General features: G+C 44.6%; 4 protein-coding genes across 4 annotated transcripts in view; all 4 read right to left on the reverse strand.

Moving 5' to 3' along the window:
• Positions 1-16,898, reverse strand: part of ncdn (neurochondrin) — a 327,405-nt gene that overhangs the window by 131,424 nt on the left and 179,083 nt on the right. The window lies entirely within an intron of this gene.
• eva1bb (eva-1 homolog Bb (C. elegans)) lies at positions 1,956-6,394 on the reverse strand. The gene is made up of 3 exons (XM_076011554.1): positions 6,137-6,394; positions 2,983-3,113; positions 1,956-2,567 (listed from the first exon to the last, which is right to left on the reverse strand). Exons 2-3 carry the CDS (start codon positions 3,047-3,049, stop codon positions 2,131-2,133), a joined length of 504 nt encoding a protein of 167 aa, XP_075867669.1. The 5' UTR covers positions 3,050-3,113; positions 6,137-6,394; the 3' UTR covers positions 1,956-2,130.
• On the reverse strand, positions 10,523-12,033 carry lsm10 (LSM10, U7 small nuclear RNA associated). Its single transcript, XM_076051518.1, has 2 exons — positions 11,909-12,033; positions 10,523-11,511 (listed from the first exon to the last, which is right to left on the reverse strand). Exon 2 carries the CDS (start codon positions 11,483-11,485, stop codon positions 11,072-11,074), a length of 414 nt encoding a protein of 137 aa, XP_075907633.1. The 5' UTR covers positions 11,486-11,511; positions 11,909-12,033; the 3' UTR covers positions 10,523-11,071.
• On the reverse strand, positions 12,530-15,887 carry oscp1a (organic solute carrier partner 1a). The gene is made up of 10 exons (XM_076051520.1): positions 15,568-15,887; positions 14,737-14,891; positions 14,367-14,534; positions 14,110-14,190; positions 13,932-14,035; positions 13,431-13,559; positions 13,285-13,339; positions 13,006-13,148; positions 12,856-12,916; positions 12,530-12,649 (listed from the first exon to the last, which is right to left on the reverse strand). Exons 1-10 carry the CDS (start codon positions 15,677-15,679, stop codon positions 12,530-12,532), a joined length of 1,128 nt encoding a protein of 375 aa, XP_075907635.1. The 5' UTR covers positions 15,680-15,887.

Consider the following 16,898-nt stretch of genomic DNA (forward strand, 5'->3'; position numbering starts at 1 on the left):
TGTTCACAACAATCCCCCGCAAGAACAGTTAACACGGGTCAGAAGTGGTCATTTGTGAAATAATCGCCTTTTTCATTGGAAGACAGAGGAGGAAACATCAGCCAACAGAACGTGGGTCGTTTGACTGAGGTGACACTGGCTGGGTCAACACGGGGATTATGGGAGTTGAAGTCGTATCTAGCCAAAATTAGCTAGGCAGAGGTAAATGGCGCTTCCATGGCCATTTATAAATGCGTGTCGGGGACGTGGAGCCAAAATAAGTCGAGAAATGGGGAATTAGGTGTCGGGCGAGCGGCAGGAGAAATGACCTTGAACCAACTCCGTATATTCTTGGCGACATACTACGTATGTCGCCAAGAATTCACACAGCAACGCGTTTACATGTTGACGCCAAACAGCCACTGCCGTTGTCAAACGCTACCAACCCAAACTGCCGCCATAACACCCCGCCGCTCGTGCTGTTTCTGCAGGGCCGGCCCAAGCCTCCATGGTGCCCTAAGCAAAATTTGATTTTGGGGCCCTCTATTTCAGCCAGTATTGATTGTTGATCATTCACACACCTACAGTGAGTTCAATGCAGCTCTGGCAGTGTTGTTTACATCCTATTGACGGCCATGTTTTTACACATGTATGTATTACATGTTGAAATTATGCTGTTGCTGTATCTCCAAAGGTAAAATAATCAGAAACGTAAGTAATACCAATGCAAACTTAATACGAATAATTTCAATTAATGCATCATGGATCACGTCCAGGGTGCCACATATGGTTTTCAATCTCAAAGGGTAGCACATCCAGCTACAAGAGTGTCCTGTGGTTGATTTACACAACATTCCAAGTGATAAAGCAAAGTGAGGTACAGAGGCATTAAGAATCACTAGGTCTGCATCAGCAGCTGCACTCTGTGTGTTTTTGTACAATAATATATCTTTGATCATATAGAAATCATTATTTATACATGAAATTTTATTTTATTTTATTTATTTATCTATTTATTTATTTATTTTTGATTGCTCTTGGGGGCCCCTAGTGGCCTTGGGGCCCTAAGCCGTCGCTTACTTTGCTTATGCCTTGGGCCGGCTCTGTGTTTCTGGTTTATACTCCCAGTATGTCGTCCTTGAAATCAAGTTTATTAAAAATCTACACGAACTCTGGCATTTATAATGTTCGTCTGTACCTGGTAAACGCTCTTTTAGGTAAAAATGTGGCACAATCTGCTACACATGTACTCATCTAACATTTTGGTTTTAGTCAAGCTTTTAAGGTTGTGTGACAGTGGGACAGGTGATTCAGATATTTTCACTGTTTCCTCCTATGTCAACTGTTCCTTCCACAATATGTGTTAGTAGTAAAGTATATGATGAGTCTGACTATAGCACGTTAACGATAACATCCCGTGACCTAATGACGCTACTCCCTCTTATTTGCCAGCACGATGATCGGGACGGGGAGAAAACCTGGGTGGACAACCGCGGGAGAGGCCGGGGAGCCTTCCCTGCCCGCAGGGGGCGCTTCGTGTATCGGAAGTGTCCTGTCACTACGGCTCCAATAGATCATGTGCCCTGGCTACATGGCCAAGGGGATATCCCCTTGGCCGAATGGTTAAGCGCGCATGGTTATTACCTGGGAGTCTGTGGTTCGAAGCCCGCCTGGGCCCTCTGCGCCATGCCACAGTTGCATTGACATTTGTCTGATTGATACCTTTTCAAATACCCAACCTGCTTTCAAATATGATGGGGCAAGGGAGGTCAGGGGGCAAATGTCATATTTTTCCCATCATTTCTGAAATGAGCCACAAAGAGCTAATCAAGGTGTCTTTATGTTTGGAGTGCATGCTTTTGAAGTACTTTGATTTTATCCAGTCTTCCAGATTGGTTGACATTGATTTTCACCCGTCTATGTTTTTAGGTTGTGATCAAATAAGTGACAACATTATCATGGACCATATCTCCAGCTTCTGTCTTAAATTGTGTTTATTCAGAAACAGTAATCATGCTATCAGACAGACGGTTTTGACTTGAGACCTGCGTTGAATTATCCAAAGTCCTCTCTCTGTTGCAGTCTGTGAGGTGGTGGAGTTTTTTCTTCTTCTTTCTTTTCCAAAGTTTTCACAGTCACAGTCAATGTTTTTCAGTGGTAATGAACCCGCCCGATTGTCCCCGTCCCCGTGACCAGGATGTCCGGCTGGCCGTTCCTCCAGATCTCCCTGACGATTCGCTCCCTCTCCTCCAGCCGCCGGGCCTTCTCCAGCTCCTCGACTGACGCAAACACGTTGACGCTCCTCAGAGTGCCCTCCGACTGGCTGCCACCATCGCTCACGGTGACCTTGGGCACGTCCTCCCCCTCTCCTTCCTCGTCGTCCTCGTCGTCCTCCGTCACGCTCTGCTCCTCCTCGTCCTCTTCGCTGGACTCTTTCAGTTGCCTCCTTTCGGGAGATGGCGGGGGCTTTTTGAGGCGTCGGCGTCGGTGGGTGGTGCAGGTGAGGCTGGCCACCATGAGGCACAGCGCCATCAGCAGGCCAAAGCAAACGCCCATCATGAAGTAGAGGGCGAAGCTCTCTGGATGTGCTGTTTGGGCAGGGAAACACACAGAACTTGATAATTTCCACTTAGACCTTTTGAACTTCCTTTATTATGCCCTGATTGGTTAAAAATGTTATTTTTGAGCATCTGGCATGATTATTTTATCAAAAACACAAAACATTGGCCCTGTGTTTACATCTTTACAGATTTGAGTCTTCTTTGTTTGTTTTAATGGAGATGAACTGATGAAGGGGGCATAAACTGGGGTAGCTGTGATGTTTCGGCCCCCTTTGTGATGTCACAAAAAGCTGTCCGTTTTGCCACTGTTTTGCCACTGAACACTTTATAACAAGTGGGGCAAGCAAAAGCGGAAGTAAAGCACTTTTTTAAATTTCTTTGGAGTTTACAGATGGGCTGGAGAATCGCACTGCTTTTTTGTTTTGTTTTTTTGTGTGTTTACCTTTGATGTGAGCGTATGTGGCCATGCTGTTGCTGAGCAGCTCCATGTCTCTGTCAACTGGCTCCATCAGGATTCACAGCGGCCTCACACATATATCATGTCTCTCTCTCTCTTTCCTCACAGCTGTCTGTCTCTGTCGCAGAATAAAAGGACAAAGTTAAATCAGTCTGACATGAAGACGGAGGAGCCGGCGGATGTCACAGAGTTGAGCAGCACAACGTCTCACAAAATGCTGTGACCACCCGCCCGTTCCTGTGATCTCAAGCCGGTGTCAAAGGTCAGTCTTCCGGGACACCGTGTTCTTTCTTAGCGTTTTTAGACTGCAGTTGGGACGAGCACGGCCCCTCCCTAATGGGGATGTTTATATTTATGACATCAGCACCCAGAGGAGAGGCCACTCTCTTCTCTGGGATGCAGGAAATTATCTTTTTTTTCTCCATATGTTTTCCCACAGACAAATTGTGGTGGAAGTCAACTAATGACATGACAGAGTGATGTTTGCCGGGAATAAGTTGAACAGATGGTTTCTATTTTTATTCTCTTGAGTTCTCTTGAGATGCTCGAGTCTTTGAGGGTAATTTAAGATTCAAAACAAAAGAAAGCATTGGAGCAAACTCATCTTGACCTGTTTGCTTTGAAACAATGCAAAAAAAGCTATTCAAAATCTAAAACATAAAATTCATCATCTCAATACATTTTTTTGGTCAAGTCACATGTATTTGAAGGTCCCATATTATATTTTTTAAAGCAATAACAGCATGTAGCCTGTTAACGGACTCGTTGCATTCCAAAGAATTCCAGTAAGTTATCTGAAGTACACAACTCTGGAAACCATCCCAATGTGATGGGCACCTCGTTATTGTCACCTTCCAAGCGCGTTGAAGGTCCAACACTGCGCCACTTCAAACAGGAAGTTAACGCCCAGCATTTTTCTGGGAGTGGCTGTAAACAGAGGGCTAAATGTTTTGGAGCTCTACACAGTCTCTGAATAGTTCATCCTGTGAGGTGGATTCACTCAAGTCCACAGCGACAAGTCACGACGTCGAGGGAATTAGTGCGATAGGGGATCTTTTAAAATCTAACAACAGCAAAACATTTGCTGTCAGCCAGCAGCCAGCGGAGGATTCGGAGAATCGGCGAGAGGTGTCGGTCGGTGCTGCCCTGTGCAGACACACTTGAGATTTCTGTGCCAGGAGAAAAACAAAAATCCCTCCAAGTCCGGATGAGCTACAGACGTCACGGAAGTCCCTCTGGCTAAGAAAAAGTTTCAGTCTTCGGCGTGTTATTCTTTTCTAATTTAGTTGAACTGATCCTTTAGTCCAGTAACCCCACCACCACCACCACCACCACCCCCGGTGGTCTGGGTCCCTTGTCCACGACGGTCCCACGCTTACAGTAAAGCTTGATGTAAACACGATGACCGATGCTTCCCACCCCCTCACATTCTCTCTATGGCTGCAACAACAACAGCGTGCGTGGGAGCCCGCTGTTTTCCTTTCTGCTGCTGCTGCTGCCGCTGTCTCTCCGGGGAGAGCAGGAATCAAGTGCGGGCTTCGGTCACGGCCATCGAGGAGGTGGGAGTCACTCTCCCGCCCTGATCCTTATCCTTTGTGTTTTCTTTGAACGTAAAGTACAGCGATAGTCATTTTCAGCGGGCCGACCCCAGGGCCCCCGCTGGCTCATGGGAAGCGGGGCTATTTTCTCTGTCCGCTGTTGAACTCGCACCACTCTGTCTTCACCCTCAATTTGCGGCGCCCAGACCTTAACGGCATAAGTGGTTGTTTAAGTGTTTTCGGTCCGGCTGGTGTGGATTCAGAGTGTTTGTTTTACACTCGACTCTTACCGCGCCGCGCTTCCATCAACATTTTTTTGTCCAATCCAGAGCAATCAATCAATAGTGAGGGAAGTTCCGGACTGGATTTTAATCAGGATTTTACATTAAGAGTGATTACTACTACTGCTTAAAAAAACAAATTGATTATTATTAAAGATTATTCACACTCATTTTTTTAACGAGTGTAATGAACCAGCTTGGAAAGGTTAAATAAGGTCTTGTGTTGTGAGTTAAGGTCTCACATTAATGAAACTGATTGCTGATTCCATCGGGCTATATTAAAAAAAAGAAATGAGCATCAGCTACAAGTGCAGAGGATCATTTGTTCTTTTGTTGGATGTTCTTTGCCATTTCTGGTATATTATTTTTCAAATTCTGCGATATTATTATTATTATTTATTTTTATCAGCTACAAACATTTCTGTAAACTTCATTTCAAGATCTTTCTTACAAAAATGAATTTCCATCGGGAGCATAGTGGCAGTTTTCCCAGCACGCTTTTGACTCAATCGGAGGTACAAAAAGGTCCTTCGCAGGGTCACAGTCACTTCACTTAAACACATGTCCTTGCCGAGGCGCGCCCACAATCTCGTCCTCGTCCCTCACTTCGCACAATGAAACTGTGCACATATGTAGCATGTTTGTATGAGAGGAGCTATGGCGCGTGTGGAGAGGTGAAAGCATGACGCAGGTACAACAGGAGGGGGCGGTGGTGAATGTCTCCTACAGACAGATTCAACACATTTGCAGACAGGTCCTGTAACTTCTCCTCCTTATACGCGCACCCCGAAAGGCCGGCAGCTGTGGCCGTTTATGTAACCCCATAAAACAGGCTCCGCTCCAACCCTCCCGCACTTCCTGCCCAGATAATCCTGTTTAAGTCAAAAGGTGGAACCTGAAACCAGTGAAAATAAGACTTTTTGCTGTTTTACAGAGGACCCGGATTCCACCGACAGCCCCTCGCTGCCAGAATCATTTGATTTGGCAGTGCAGGAAGGCACTGGCGGGGCAGGGAGAAGTAATAAAACAAGACTGGAGCGAACTGTGAATCTCTATTAATAGAGGCGCTGATGGCTTTGGCCACATTAAAGCGATTGCTCCGATAAAGGATTTCACGGTCCGTGGTGTTGTGAAGGACTTGGTGCTGTGACTTCTAATAAACTATTTTCAAAATAACTCTAATATATCTGGGAAGTCGTGTGAGAAATTGAATCTGTAGAATAAAAAATTCCCGGATGCAGCTAAAACACATTTTACATTTTTAAAAAATTGCCCATACTTTTGAATGAAACTCACGAGGCACGTCGAATCATCACTTACCGTGGTGACGACTTGACAAAAGATTCCTCCCAGAAAGCAAAGAATGAGGAGGCAGCCGGCACTTAGTTATGATCCCATAATTGTGCAGTAGACGCGGCAAGGGCTTGTTGCTCACTCTGTGTGTTTTTCGTGACAGAGGCGCTGATGTAGCTGCTGGAGGGAAGGAGCAGCCTTCCTCTGTGAGGCTGTCATCCTGGGCAGGAGGAGGAGGAGGAGGAAGAGGAGGACCAACCACTAACGGTCCTCGGCCGGTCCGGGAGGTGTTTCCTTTTTTTCCCCAACGGCATCTGACTCCCAAATAAAAGCCCTCCCCTCCCTCCCTCCCTCCCTCCAACCTCCCCCCATCCCTACCCGAGCTGAAGAGTCCTCAACTTTTATAGAAACCCCTCTTTATTCTTGCTGACCAGAGGGAGGTCGGCCTCTCCACCGCCGGCCACAAACACACCACAGTGAGGTCTGTTCACTGTTAAAAACCAGGAGGGTGGGACAGGAAATAGCTGCTCGGGCTGCTCTGGGCACCGGACGGAGGTGCTTCAGCCGCTCGTGGATTAATTCAGATCTTTCTCTTTTAATCTCAGTGTCCGAAGGGAGGAAAGGGCTCAGTTTATCGCAGTGTTTGCACAGAACCAGCGGCAGGTGCTGGTCCTCTGATGAAAGTCATTATTATTTTGACTCTTAGATCCACATGTTTTCCATTCTGGCCATTTAAAATTCACTGGTAACGCTTCATATTACAGTCCTAGTAATAAGCAGTTCATAGTTCATAAGTTCATAAGATGCTTATTAACATTAATAAACGTTTAAGCATCTTATAGGGTACTTCTTACCCATTAACTGATGCTTATTACAAGGACTGTAATATGAAGCGTTACCAATTCACTTGTACAACTTTTAAAAAAGCGCATCACATCTCAAAATTTGTGGCGTTAAAAGAAAAAAAGGCACCAAAGTGTTTCTATTCAGCTCACAGAAATGAGAAAAATCCTTCCTGGTTCCTCCACTTCTCAGAAAGTGTGTGTTGAAACACAGTTCCTGGAAATAAGCTCCTTGATGTCACAAAGTGCACCACTCGCAGGTTAGCGATCTCCAGCTAGATGTTACTTCCTCACTCTCAGAGTGCAACCCTCTGCCTCTCCTGGCTGAGCATGAAGGCTGTGCGACAGTTTTAGCAGGCAGGGAAAATCCGGGGTTTTTATTTTCACTGCTGTTTTTTGAATATATGGAGCACGGGTGTCCAGACTTTTGTCATTGGGGGCCAAAAAAGGTAATCTGAAAAGACCTGTGGGCCAACACCGCAAAGATCCGTTGACGGGGGGGGGCATGCCTGATATAGAGTGTATTTCTGCATAACTAACCATGCAAACCCGCACCACTGGTGACCTGGATGAACATAGAAATCTGGAAAAGAAAAATCAGACGGGATAGTAGCCTTTCGGATGAGAGGCGAAACGTCTTCTAGATCACAAGAACAAGTGTAGTTGCCCTAACCTAACCCCTCGATGACCTGGATGACTGAGAACCTTCACAGACACAATGGGATGGGACCTGTCAAGTGCACCTAAACGTGTTGTAACTTAAACTTCTGTAGCATGAGGGCTTCACGCGTGTATCTTTGAACTGGTGTGTTTGTTTTTCACCAGCAATGTGTGACAGCACGAGGAGTGGAGCTGGACGCACCCCAGAGATCTGGCACCGGGGTCGAGGGACTCACGAGGGGTATTCATGTTTTAGTGTATCTATCGTGAGCATGTTTGCAACATCTCTGTTCATTTGTTGGGAAAAAAGACGCTTGGAGATCAAATGTCTCCCTGACACGCCGTGACCAGTAGCCTCGGAAACCTGCAACTAGTGTTAATGTGCATGTGAGCCAAAATAGAAGCTGTGAGGCGCTGACAGAGTGTCATTAGCTGCAGTAGTTGGTGCCAAGGCTTGAGGGGATGTTGGTCCTCGGCGAAGCCTCGGGCTCTAGTGGGCTTCCCTCACATTAAACTTGAAACATTAGAATTCTGTGTAAAAAAAGAAATAAAAATCAACAGCGTCACTGTGATTTTCATCCTGAAATATTACAAATCAAACCTACTCTCATTCAATGAAGGTTGCTTTTTGTGATGGCGAAGGGTGGGCAAACATGCGGCAAGCTGCCCTTTAAAACCAAAGAAGGCAAATGAAGAAGTGATTACTCTGAATAAGGCAGGATATATTATATATATATATATACATATATATATATATATATATATATATATATATATATATATATATATATATATATATATATGTATATATATATGTGTATATATATATATATATATATATATATATATATATATATGTATATATATTTATATATATATATATATATATATATATATATATATATATATACATATATATATATATATATATATATATATATATATATATATATATATATATATATATTTAATGAAAATAAGGATAGAAACAGCACTGAAAGACTTCACTGGTGGATCAGTTAAACACCAGGGCACATCACTCTTGAACCAGTAGGAAGTCTCGATGTGTTAAAAATAAATCTGATGTCTTATCGCTCCTCTTCTTCCTTCGCTGCTCACCCTTGTTGTTTAGTGAGTGCAGCTATTTCCTGTCGTCTTCATCCTCTGATGCTGTTTCCTGTGCGCTGCCGCCTCCTTTCACTGGCTAGTTGGCGACATGTGCTTGCAGTTTGGGTAACCGACACACTGCTGATTGTCCCCCAGCGAGCGCTGGCTGGTGCAGACCAGGCCTGACTGTCTGTGACCCTTTGGGTGAAATCGGTTAAAATGTGTCTGTTCCACCTAATGAAATGGAAATTGACCTTTAAAAGATCCTGGGTAGCAAATATAGCAAATTCTTGTTGGCAGCCTGTTGGAGCAGGTCCACATCTTCTCTAAGTGTCAAGAGACATGTTTTTGTGGTTTGGGTTGGACTGGTTCTGCAAATAAAAGATAATTGATTTCCCGACACTGTTGTGTGAGGTGTCGTAAAAGAATCCTCAGTGTGGTTGAGTCCCCTGTAAAATGCTATTTCCATCCAGCAAAGTGTTGATGTGGCTTTCTGTTTTGTTTTTGTCCCGGCAGCAGGCGGTCATTACGTGGGCAGCTGTCGCTCCTCTCGCGTTTCGGTTTTTTGGAACAATTCAGGGGAAAAAAAAATATGTCTCTAAAAAAACATGCTAGGGCCTCGGGGAGAAAAACAATGATCCGACCGCAGAGCGGAGGGACATTCCTGAACGTGCGCACCGCTCTTCATTTACTGCAGACACACGGCCTGTGTTGTCTTGGGCCCGTCTCCTTCCCGACACTGAGCACAAATAACTCGCGCTGCCCTCGCAAAATTCCTCAAATTCCCTCGTCCCGCCTCGTGCACGGGGGCAAGCAGCACACTGGGACTGAAAACACTCTCTTCCTCCTCCGCCTGTTTCCCCCGGCTGCCATAGCGACAGCCGAGAGGGACAGTGACGGCTGGCTGAGCCGTGCGACCAGTGACCATGTGACCTGTTTGTGAGGGGAGAAGCTGTGGAAACATGACTGCATGTTTTTGGTCTTTCTCATCCTGAACCACACTGGCGATTATTATTATTAACCCTGGCTGGTGACACATACGGTGTATGTGTGCATGTCCACACCTGCTTGTCTCCTGATATGTTTTCATTTAATTTTGCAGTGGATTTCTGTCAGGACAAAGGGGGGAGTGTGTGATTTGGGGGGGGATACAGGTGGGCACAAAGCGTTCATTGTAAGCATCATCGTCAATAACTCCTGTGTGCTGCTCGCCACACTGCTCCATAAGTTCAGGTCATGGCAGCAGATAGACAGTCTGATGTTATACGTCCAACAAACAGGGGTCTCATGATGTATTTATTTTATTGTTGAATCTCAAATATACATTACCAGTTAAGCCCTGCTGGTGACGACTCCAAGAACAACAGTTAGGGTGAGGCCCTAAAGTTTTCTGCAAGATCAGCAACCCCCGCCCTGTTTCCATTCTCCATATCTCCACATGGGGGCGCACTCTTGACAAGAAAATAATAGAGACAAAAGACCCGATCTCAGACAATCTCCTTGCCACTGCTATTTCACTACCAGGTGTTAATAATGCAGCTGAGGAGGGAACTTAAAGAAGAGCAAAGGGTATTAATTCCATGTCCCAGTTAAGGGACTGCATCCTTCCAGGGCTGCACCAGATGGATCCTTTGTGATCCAGCATTTCCCAAAACGAATTGCAACTTCAGCTTCACAAGGAGAAGCGGTGCTTTGTGTTTGGCAGTACAGTGAACAAACATCCCCTGTGATTCTGACCGGCTCATTTCATGGCCCTCAGATGTAGTTTTCTGCAGCTTTTACAGACGCATCAGTCGCAGCGTGATATGACAACCATTAGCAGACCCGACTGAGGGTTTTATTCAAAGTACAGAGTTTGAAACTAAAAATAACAACAAAAAAGTCATCATAACAAGTCCCACTTTTCACTCTTCCAAACCATAATGTGCAGTCATCACAAAATAAACTAAATATTATGCTTTAAACAGCAATTTGTACAAATCTGTCTCTTTCTGAGATCAGTACTTGAGGTACTAAACGTTCTGGGGGTGCTGCCATATGGACCAAACTGAACAGGAGCCTGACATGTTTTTGATGGGTGGAGTTTGAGGAATGTTATTTTTGTTTGTTTATTTTGTTTTTTGTCACATTCACATTAGACAAGTTATAATAAGATGATAATAAGAAGAACCAACTTATCAGAAAATAAATTATAGCTCAGTAATGAAAATAAACACATACCAGTAAATTGGATTAAACTGATATTTCAATCAGATATTATTTAAAGGGGGAAATTTATTATTTTTTTCTCCTCTATGGGGAAAAACAAACGTTGTTTCGGTTCTGGTTTTAACCCCAAAGATGATAATAATTCTCATTTCTTAGTCTTTGCGAACTCTTTCCTTCCTCCTCCCTCGCGCGCAAAATTGCGCACGCGGTGGATCTTGGCCAGCTGGCCCTGGATGGTCTTCATGATGTCCATGTGCTCCGGGATGTGCACGTAGCGGACGTTCCTGCCGGTGACGAACAGGTCCTGCAGCCGGCTCGGCCGCCCCAGCCGGTCCCTGTAGTCCACCTCCTCCAGGCGGATGTTCATGAAGGCGTCCACGTTGACGACCCGGCCGCGGGCCGAGCTCTCGTCCCGGAGCTCCACGGTGGTCACCTGGCCCTGCACGCCCTGCAGCAGCACCACCAGGCTGTTCTCCGCGATGGTGCGTTCACGGATCGAGCTGACGACGTCGGACGTCGCCGAGGTGGACGGAGGAGACTCGTTTTCCTGGGCCTCCATGGAGGATCTCCCGCGGTCGAGGACCCCTGTAGCCGGCCATAGAGTTGTCAGTCACACATTACAGTTTGCAACACTGGCACGTGATTGAGTGTTTATGGTCATTTTAAACCACCTCATTGCACTTGAACAACTCCAAACTACTTTGTGAGTGACCGTTGAGAGGCTGATGCTAAAATGCTATGTAAGCAAGTGAAACATACAGATTTTGAAATAAATGACACACAGAAATGTAATCGTTATCCATGAAGTTGGTTAACTTATTGAAACATAAGCCTCATGACCACTGCGCGAACTACTCGTGAGTTAGAAAGGCAGTGATAAACCCAAACAGGCATCTTCAACTTGGCTGCGACACTTTACGACAGAAAACCAACTGAGCAGCTGAACGTTTTACACTACCGCATAACTCTCTATCCTACTTACCTGCGCTATTTTGATTTTTATCCCATGTGGGGCGAACTATTAAGATGGGAAAACAAGCATCTGTTTTTCCCGCAAGAAGTTGAAACCAGCCGTCGCAACCGAATGACGTTTCACTTCAGCTGATTTTTCAGTGGTCGACTGGGAACAGCACCGCCATCTGCGGGTTATAGGTGTGAACTGCACCCGAGTTACTCATTCCATTTCGCTATTTTAAACAACAACTTAATCGTAAATAAAAAGGACGCCACTAAAAATATGATCTCTTTATTTGGAAATACGTTTTAGGGTACCGATTAAAAATAGATATTTGTACAGTACAGAAATATGCGTTGCATCTTTTCTGGGTCATCACATATTTAAAATTCAAAATAAAAGCAATTTTCAGATTTATTAATTTGACGATAATCCTGAGATATTTCAAAACTTTTGCAGCCCACCTGAACTTTCTCTGGAATACTGTTTTTCACCTGAGATGTGTTTTTAAGTAGCATATTGTAAACATTTATTTTTTTTTACTATAAAAATTCAAATGAGAGGTATCAGAGGTCGTCCATCATGGCCAGGAGGTCATCGCCTGGTATCAGAGGTCGTCCATCATGGCCAGGAGGTCATCGCCTGGTATCAGAGGTCGTCCATCATGGCCAGGAGGTCATCGCCTTTGCTGCTGCAAGTGTTTTCAGCAGCTTCTTCTTCTGCAAACTCTCCGGCTATCCGGGCCAGCTCAGTGGCAGCCTGCTCATCCTGAACAAAAACAAAACAACATGGCCCCAATACAGCCACTTTATATGTCAGCATAATTAACAACTTTATAATAAGATCAAACTTGAGACTAGGAAGGACAGATTTACAAAGGACTTCCTCAGTCCTAACCCTTCAAATATGTCACGGTGTTCACAGTTATGTCAGGTGTCACATGATAGGTTGCGCGCCATAGCACCTGACTGTACCTGCATCGCTTGAATGTTTACCACTCCAAACGAGGACTCATGAGCTCCACCCGAAGCCCCTCTGTCAACCAAACCAAAGGTCAGACTATTGCACATGAGCGTTCATTTAGTTGTGCAGCGCATAAAATGAGTATAAATAAAGCTACTCACGCCTCCTCCTCCTGGTCGGTGGGAAACAGGTTGATCTGAAAGCCAGTTTCATCTTTGGCTGTATTCTGAGCCTTCATACTGCCCATCAGTCGGGCCAGCAGGTTCAGCTCCTCCTTGGCCAGCAGGTTCGGACTGTCATCTGTCTGCAGTGGGACACACGTTTAAGGGGAGCTTGGATTGTTTGAAGATGCATTTTTTTTTAAGGCTTGCAGAATTCTCAACATTCTAAACTTTATTTTAAAACAGGTCAAAGAGTCAGCAGAGGAAGTGGACCATTACCTTTACAGAAGGGGTCTTGGATGTGTGCGTCTCCTCTGGATGCTCTGTCGTGAACCTTGAAAATGAAATAAATCACACCTGAGGGTCACACCCTAACCCACCTCTGCATTGTTCATCGTACGTACAAGTGCACAGTGAAGACGTACATGTTGGTTCCCAGCTTGGTGACTCTGTCCCCGCGCAGGTCCAAAGATCCCTCTCGGATGGGGCTGGTGTAACTTCCTCCTGAGGGGAACTCGCACCGTCTCACTCCTTTGCCCCTGCAGTCGAATATCCTGTGGAAACAGGAAGCAGGTGACGATGTTACACTAAGAGTATCTATCTATCTATCTATCTATCTATCTATCTATCTATCTATCTATCTATCTATCTATCTGTCTGTCTGTCTGTCTGTCTGTGTATCTATGTATGTATCTATGTATCTATCTGTCTATCTATCTATCTATCTATCTATCTATCTATCTATCTGTCTGTCTGTCTGTCTGTCTGTCTGTGTATCTATGTATGTATCTATGTATCTATCTGTCTATCTATCTATCTATCTATCTGTCTGTCTGTCTGTCTGTCTGTCTATCTATCTATCTATCTATCTATCTATCTATCTGAACAATAACCTCATGCCTCAAGTTGTTGTATGAGCTGTGTACCTAATAAGCCCTGGAACGTCTATCCCATGGGGCACTGGGCCCGAAGTCTGCAGCACAAAATGTCCGTTGGGATTTTGCACTTGACTTTTGAGAAAGAGTGACACCTAAAGGGGACGGACGGAACGTTAAGAGACAAGATTCTTTGCATCTGGCAACGTGGCAGGTTGAGTGAACTCACCCGAACGTGTATGTCTTGAAAAAATATGAGCAGCGTTTGTCTGAGAAGTTGAAACTCTCCATCTGATAAACGTGAGTACGTCTACAGCAAAACACGATTTAAGGTTGTGAGTCAGTTCTGCATCGAAGAAAGAATCTAATAATCCAACATAATCAATACTGTGTCTTCGAGCAAAGTGATTCACAGTGATTTGAACTAAAAATAGACTCAACTAATAATGACAAATGGAAGTTCAGAGTTGTCAGCTACTAATATACCTCGATGATCTTTCGATGTGTCTCGTCTACTGTGTTCACGACTGTCGGAGTGTCTTTGACAAGTTCCCTGATGGTATCGATGTGGTTGTAAGTGATGAGGAGCAAATCTTTTGGCCGCGGACACAGGAAGACTTGATATTTGAATGCCATGATCATCAGGTCATAAAGCTACAGAGGGATAAACAGAAGGTGGGAAGGCCTCAGTCCTCATTCAAAAGTAGTATCTAATTATAATACTATAACTATTTTCCTCATCATCACCACACTTCCAGCCAAATGTTATTCTTGATTTGCTTAAGATAAACAGCAGCACTTATTCATTTTTAACTTAACGCAGAGTAAAACACAACAGAGAAACTTTTGTACGTACCCTGTCCATGCTGGCTGGGTTGAGCCTCATTATGGAGGCGTGTGCTAACCGGGTTAACACCGTCTTCATCGTTCTGTGAGAATACAGATGCTGAGGCTTGAGGAGTTCATCAATGAAGGCCTTGCTAAACATGGTTCCGACAATGTCGTTCATGACTACAGATAGAGCAGACGAAAGAGGGGGACAAAAAAATCAGGCATGCTTTCAAAATAAGTTTGCAATATTTTATATTAGCATTAGCTAAGCTATGATGAGCTAGCTAAGCTATACCCATAAGGGTCCCAACAGTGTCATTCATGACTATAAAGGGAAGAGTAGACAAAAGGTGAAAGGTTACAGATAGTAGCTGACATAACAGAGGAGGGCTTGCAGTGATGTCAGCGCAGCTCTAAAGACGCTGGCTACAGACTCATGTTTCCTGAAACAAAAAAAAAAATCATTTTTTGATTTATTCATGCCAATTAAAACACAGCATCGCAACACTTGTGTTGCAAAATGTAGAGCTTGGCTATTGTATAAGGTTGCCACCGAGCTAGCAAATATTTAGCTACCCAGCTTAAGTTAGCCGCACTGTCTATTTTAAAATTGTATGCCAACACAATGGTTGGATTCTGGAGTCTGTTCTTGTGTGTTTTTTGTACAACTGTACTTATGAGCTAGGGGTAGGTGGAGCTAATTTATGCATGGCACAGATACCTCTTCTTCTGTCATTTTCTGACCAAACGCCTGCATGACAGCGAAGAAGAAAGGAAGAAGGCCTTTGTTACATAGCACTATAAAATAACACACACTCACACATGCATGCACAAAAAGACTGTATTTTTCCTATACCTTTCTCCGAATTGTCCTCTGAGGTGTTGTGAGCCCTCAGCCGCTGATCCAGTATGTAAAGCATCTCCCCCCCGAGATTAACAAACACCAAAGGGAGAGTCCTCATAGACATGTCGAAGGCAGTCCGTTAGCACCTATAGACCTTGAAGACAGCCGCAGGTGGCAGGTGATGGAAGCTGATGGAGCCCCTGGCGCACGGGGAAACACCTCCTGTCATTTCACTTCAGACTTTATCTGATGGCGTCCCCTCGCTCAGTTCCCCACTTGTGACAAACGTTGGGACTTATCAGGTAGAGCCTGTGCAGATAACCAGCCACACTAAGAAGGTGCAACAGGTGGCCAGGAAGAGGATCAGCAGAAGCACGCACGCACGCACGCACGCACGCACACACGCATGCAAGCACGCACACACACACACACAAGCATGCGCTAGGAGGCCAGGATAAGGACAACATGAAAGCACAGTGCACACCTTCGACACCTTCTGTATTATAGTCGTGTTCATATCTGATGCAAACTCTGATCCTGCTGGAGATTACTAAACTGTGATGGGCGTGGCCTATATAGATGTTCGCACGGATGTTCATTTTACGGCATAACTTTCTCTCGGGGCATTTGCGCGTGCAGGAATGCGCTTTACCTATGCATCCAGAGAACACTGTGAAGAGCAGAGTGCAGAACGTATGGCATCGTGTTCAGGCTGGTTTCTGTTCCATCACTCCTGCCTCAATAATATTAAAAAACCCTGCTTGAGAATTTCTTTTGTGGAATTTCAGACATTATAGCTTATTTCTTAATGGAACCTCGAGGTAAAATGAAATGAGTCAAATGAGTGTCTTGCAACTATTAATTTAGGTGTCTATGCATAGTCCTCGTTCAATCCGTCACATTGCTCATGAAGTTTATACAAGGTGGTGGAATGCTTCTGCTAATAGGAGGCTGCAAACTTCTTAAGTTAAATTATTACTGTTTTTGTTACGTTTTGCTTGAGCCAAATGCTTTTTTTTGGCATGTTTAATGAATGGGCTGCCAAGATTCTGTGAAGAGTGCAGAACATGTCTAATCATCTTTCACACAAGCAGGCTGATAGACGGGGATGAATAGCTCTCGCCTAAAGCCAATGTGTTGAAAGCTCTTGGCGAGATCACTGAGAATAATAATAACAATAGTCTTGTCAGTGACAGAGGCAACCGAGCAAGCCCGAGGCCTCCTCTTCCAAGAGAACTTTGATCGCACTGTTGGGAGGAAAACCTTGGAGCAGTGACCCACAACTTGAGTGAGTGTCGAGTTTTACTTATTTTTTAATTTTTTTAATTTTTTAATTTTTCAAA

The sequence above is a fragment of the Nelusetta ayraudi genome, unplaced genomic scaffold, assembly GCF_046127955.1.
Source record: "Nelusetta ayraudi isolate G7.1 ecotype Tasmania unplaced genomic scaffold, CSIRO-AGI_Nayr_v1 ptg000135l, whole genome shotgun sequence".
Lineage (NCBI taxonomy): Eukaryota > Metazoa > Chordata > Actinopteri > Tetraodontiformes > Monacanthidae > Nelusetta > Nelusetta ayraudi.

Coding starts and splice junctions, on each gene's coding strand:
- eva1bb (XM_076011554.1), bottom strand. CDS start 3,049: ATGGAGCCAGTTGACAGAGACATGGAGCTGCTCAGCAACAGCATGGCC. Junction 2,568..2,982: donor CACATACGCTCACATCAAAG/GTAAACACACAA, acceptor CTGCCCAAACAG/CACATCCAGAGAGCTTCGCC.
- lsm10 (XM_076051518.1), bottom strand. CDS start 11,485: ATGGAGGCCCAGGAAAACGAGTCTCCTCCGTCCACCTCGGCGACGTCC.
- oscp1a (XM_076051520.1), bottom strand. CDS start 15,679: ATGTCTATGAGGACTCTCCCTTTGGTGTTTGTTAATCTCGGGGGGGAG. Junction 12,917..13,005: donor ACCGACCAGGAGGAGGAGGC/GTGAGTAGCTTT, acceptor TTTGGTTGACAG/AGGGGCTTCGGGTGGAGCTC. Junction 12,650..12,855: donor TAAACATTCAAGCGATGCAG/GTACAGTCAGGT, acceptor GTTTTTGTTCAG/GATGAGCAGGCTGCCACTGA.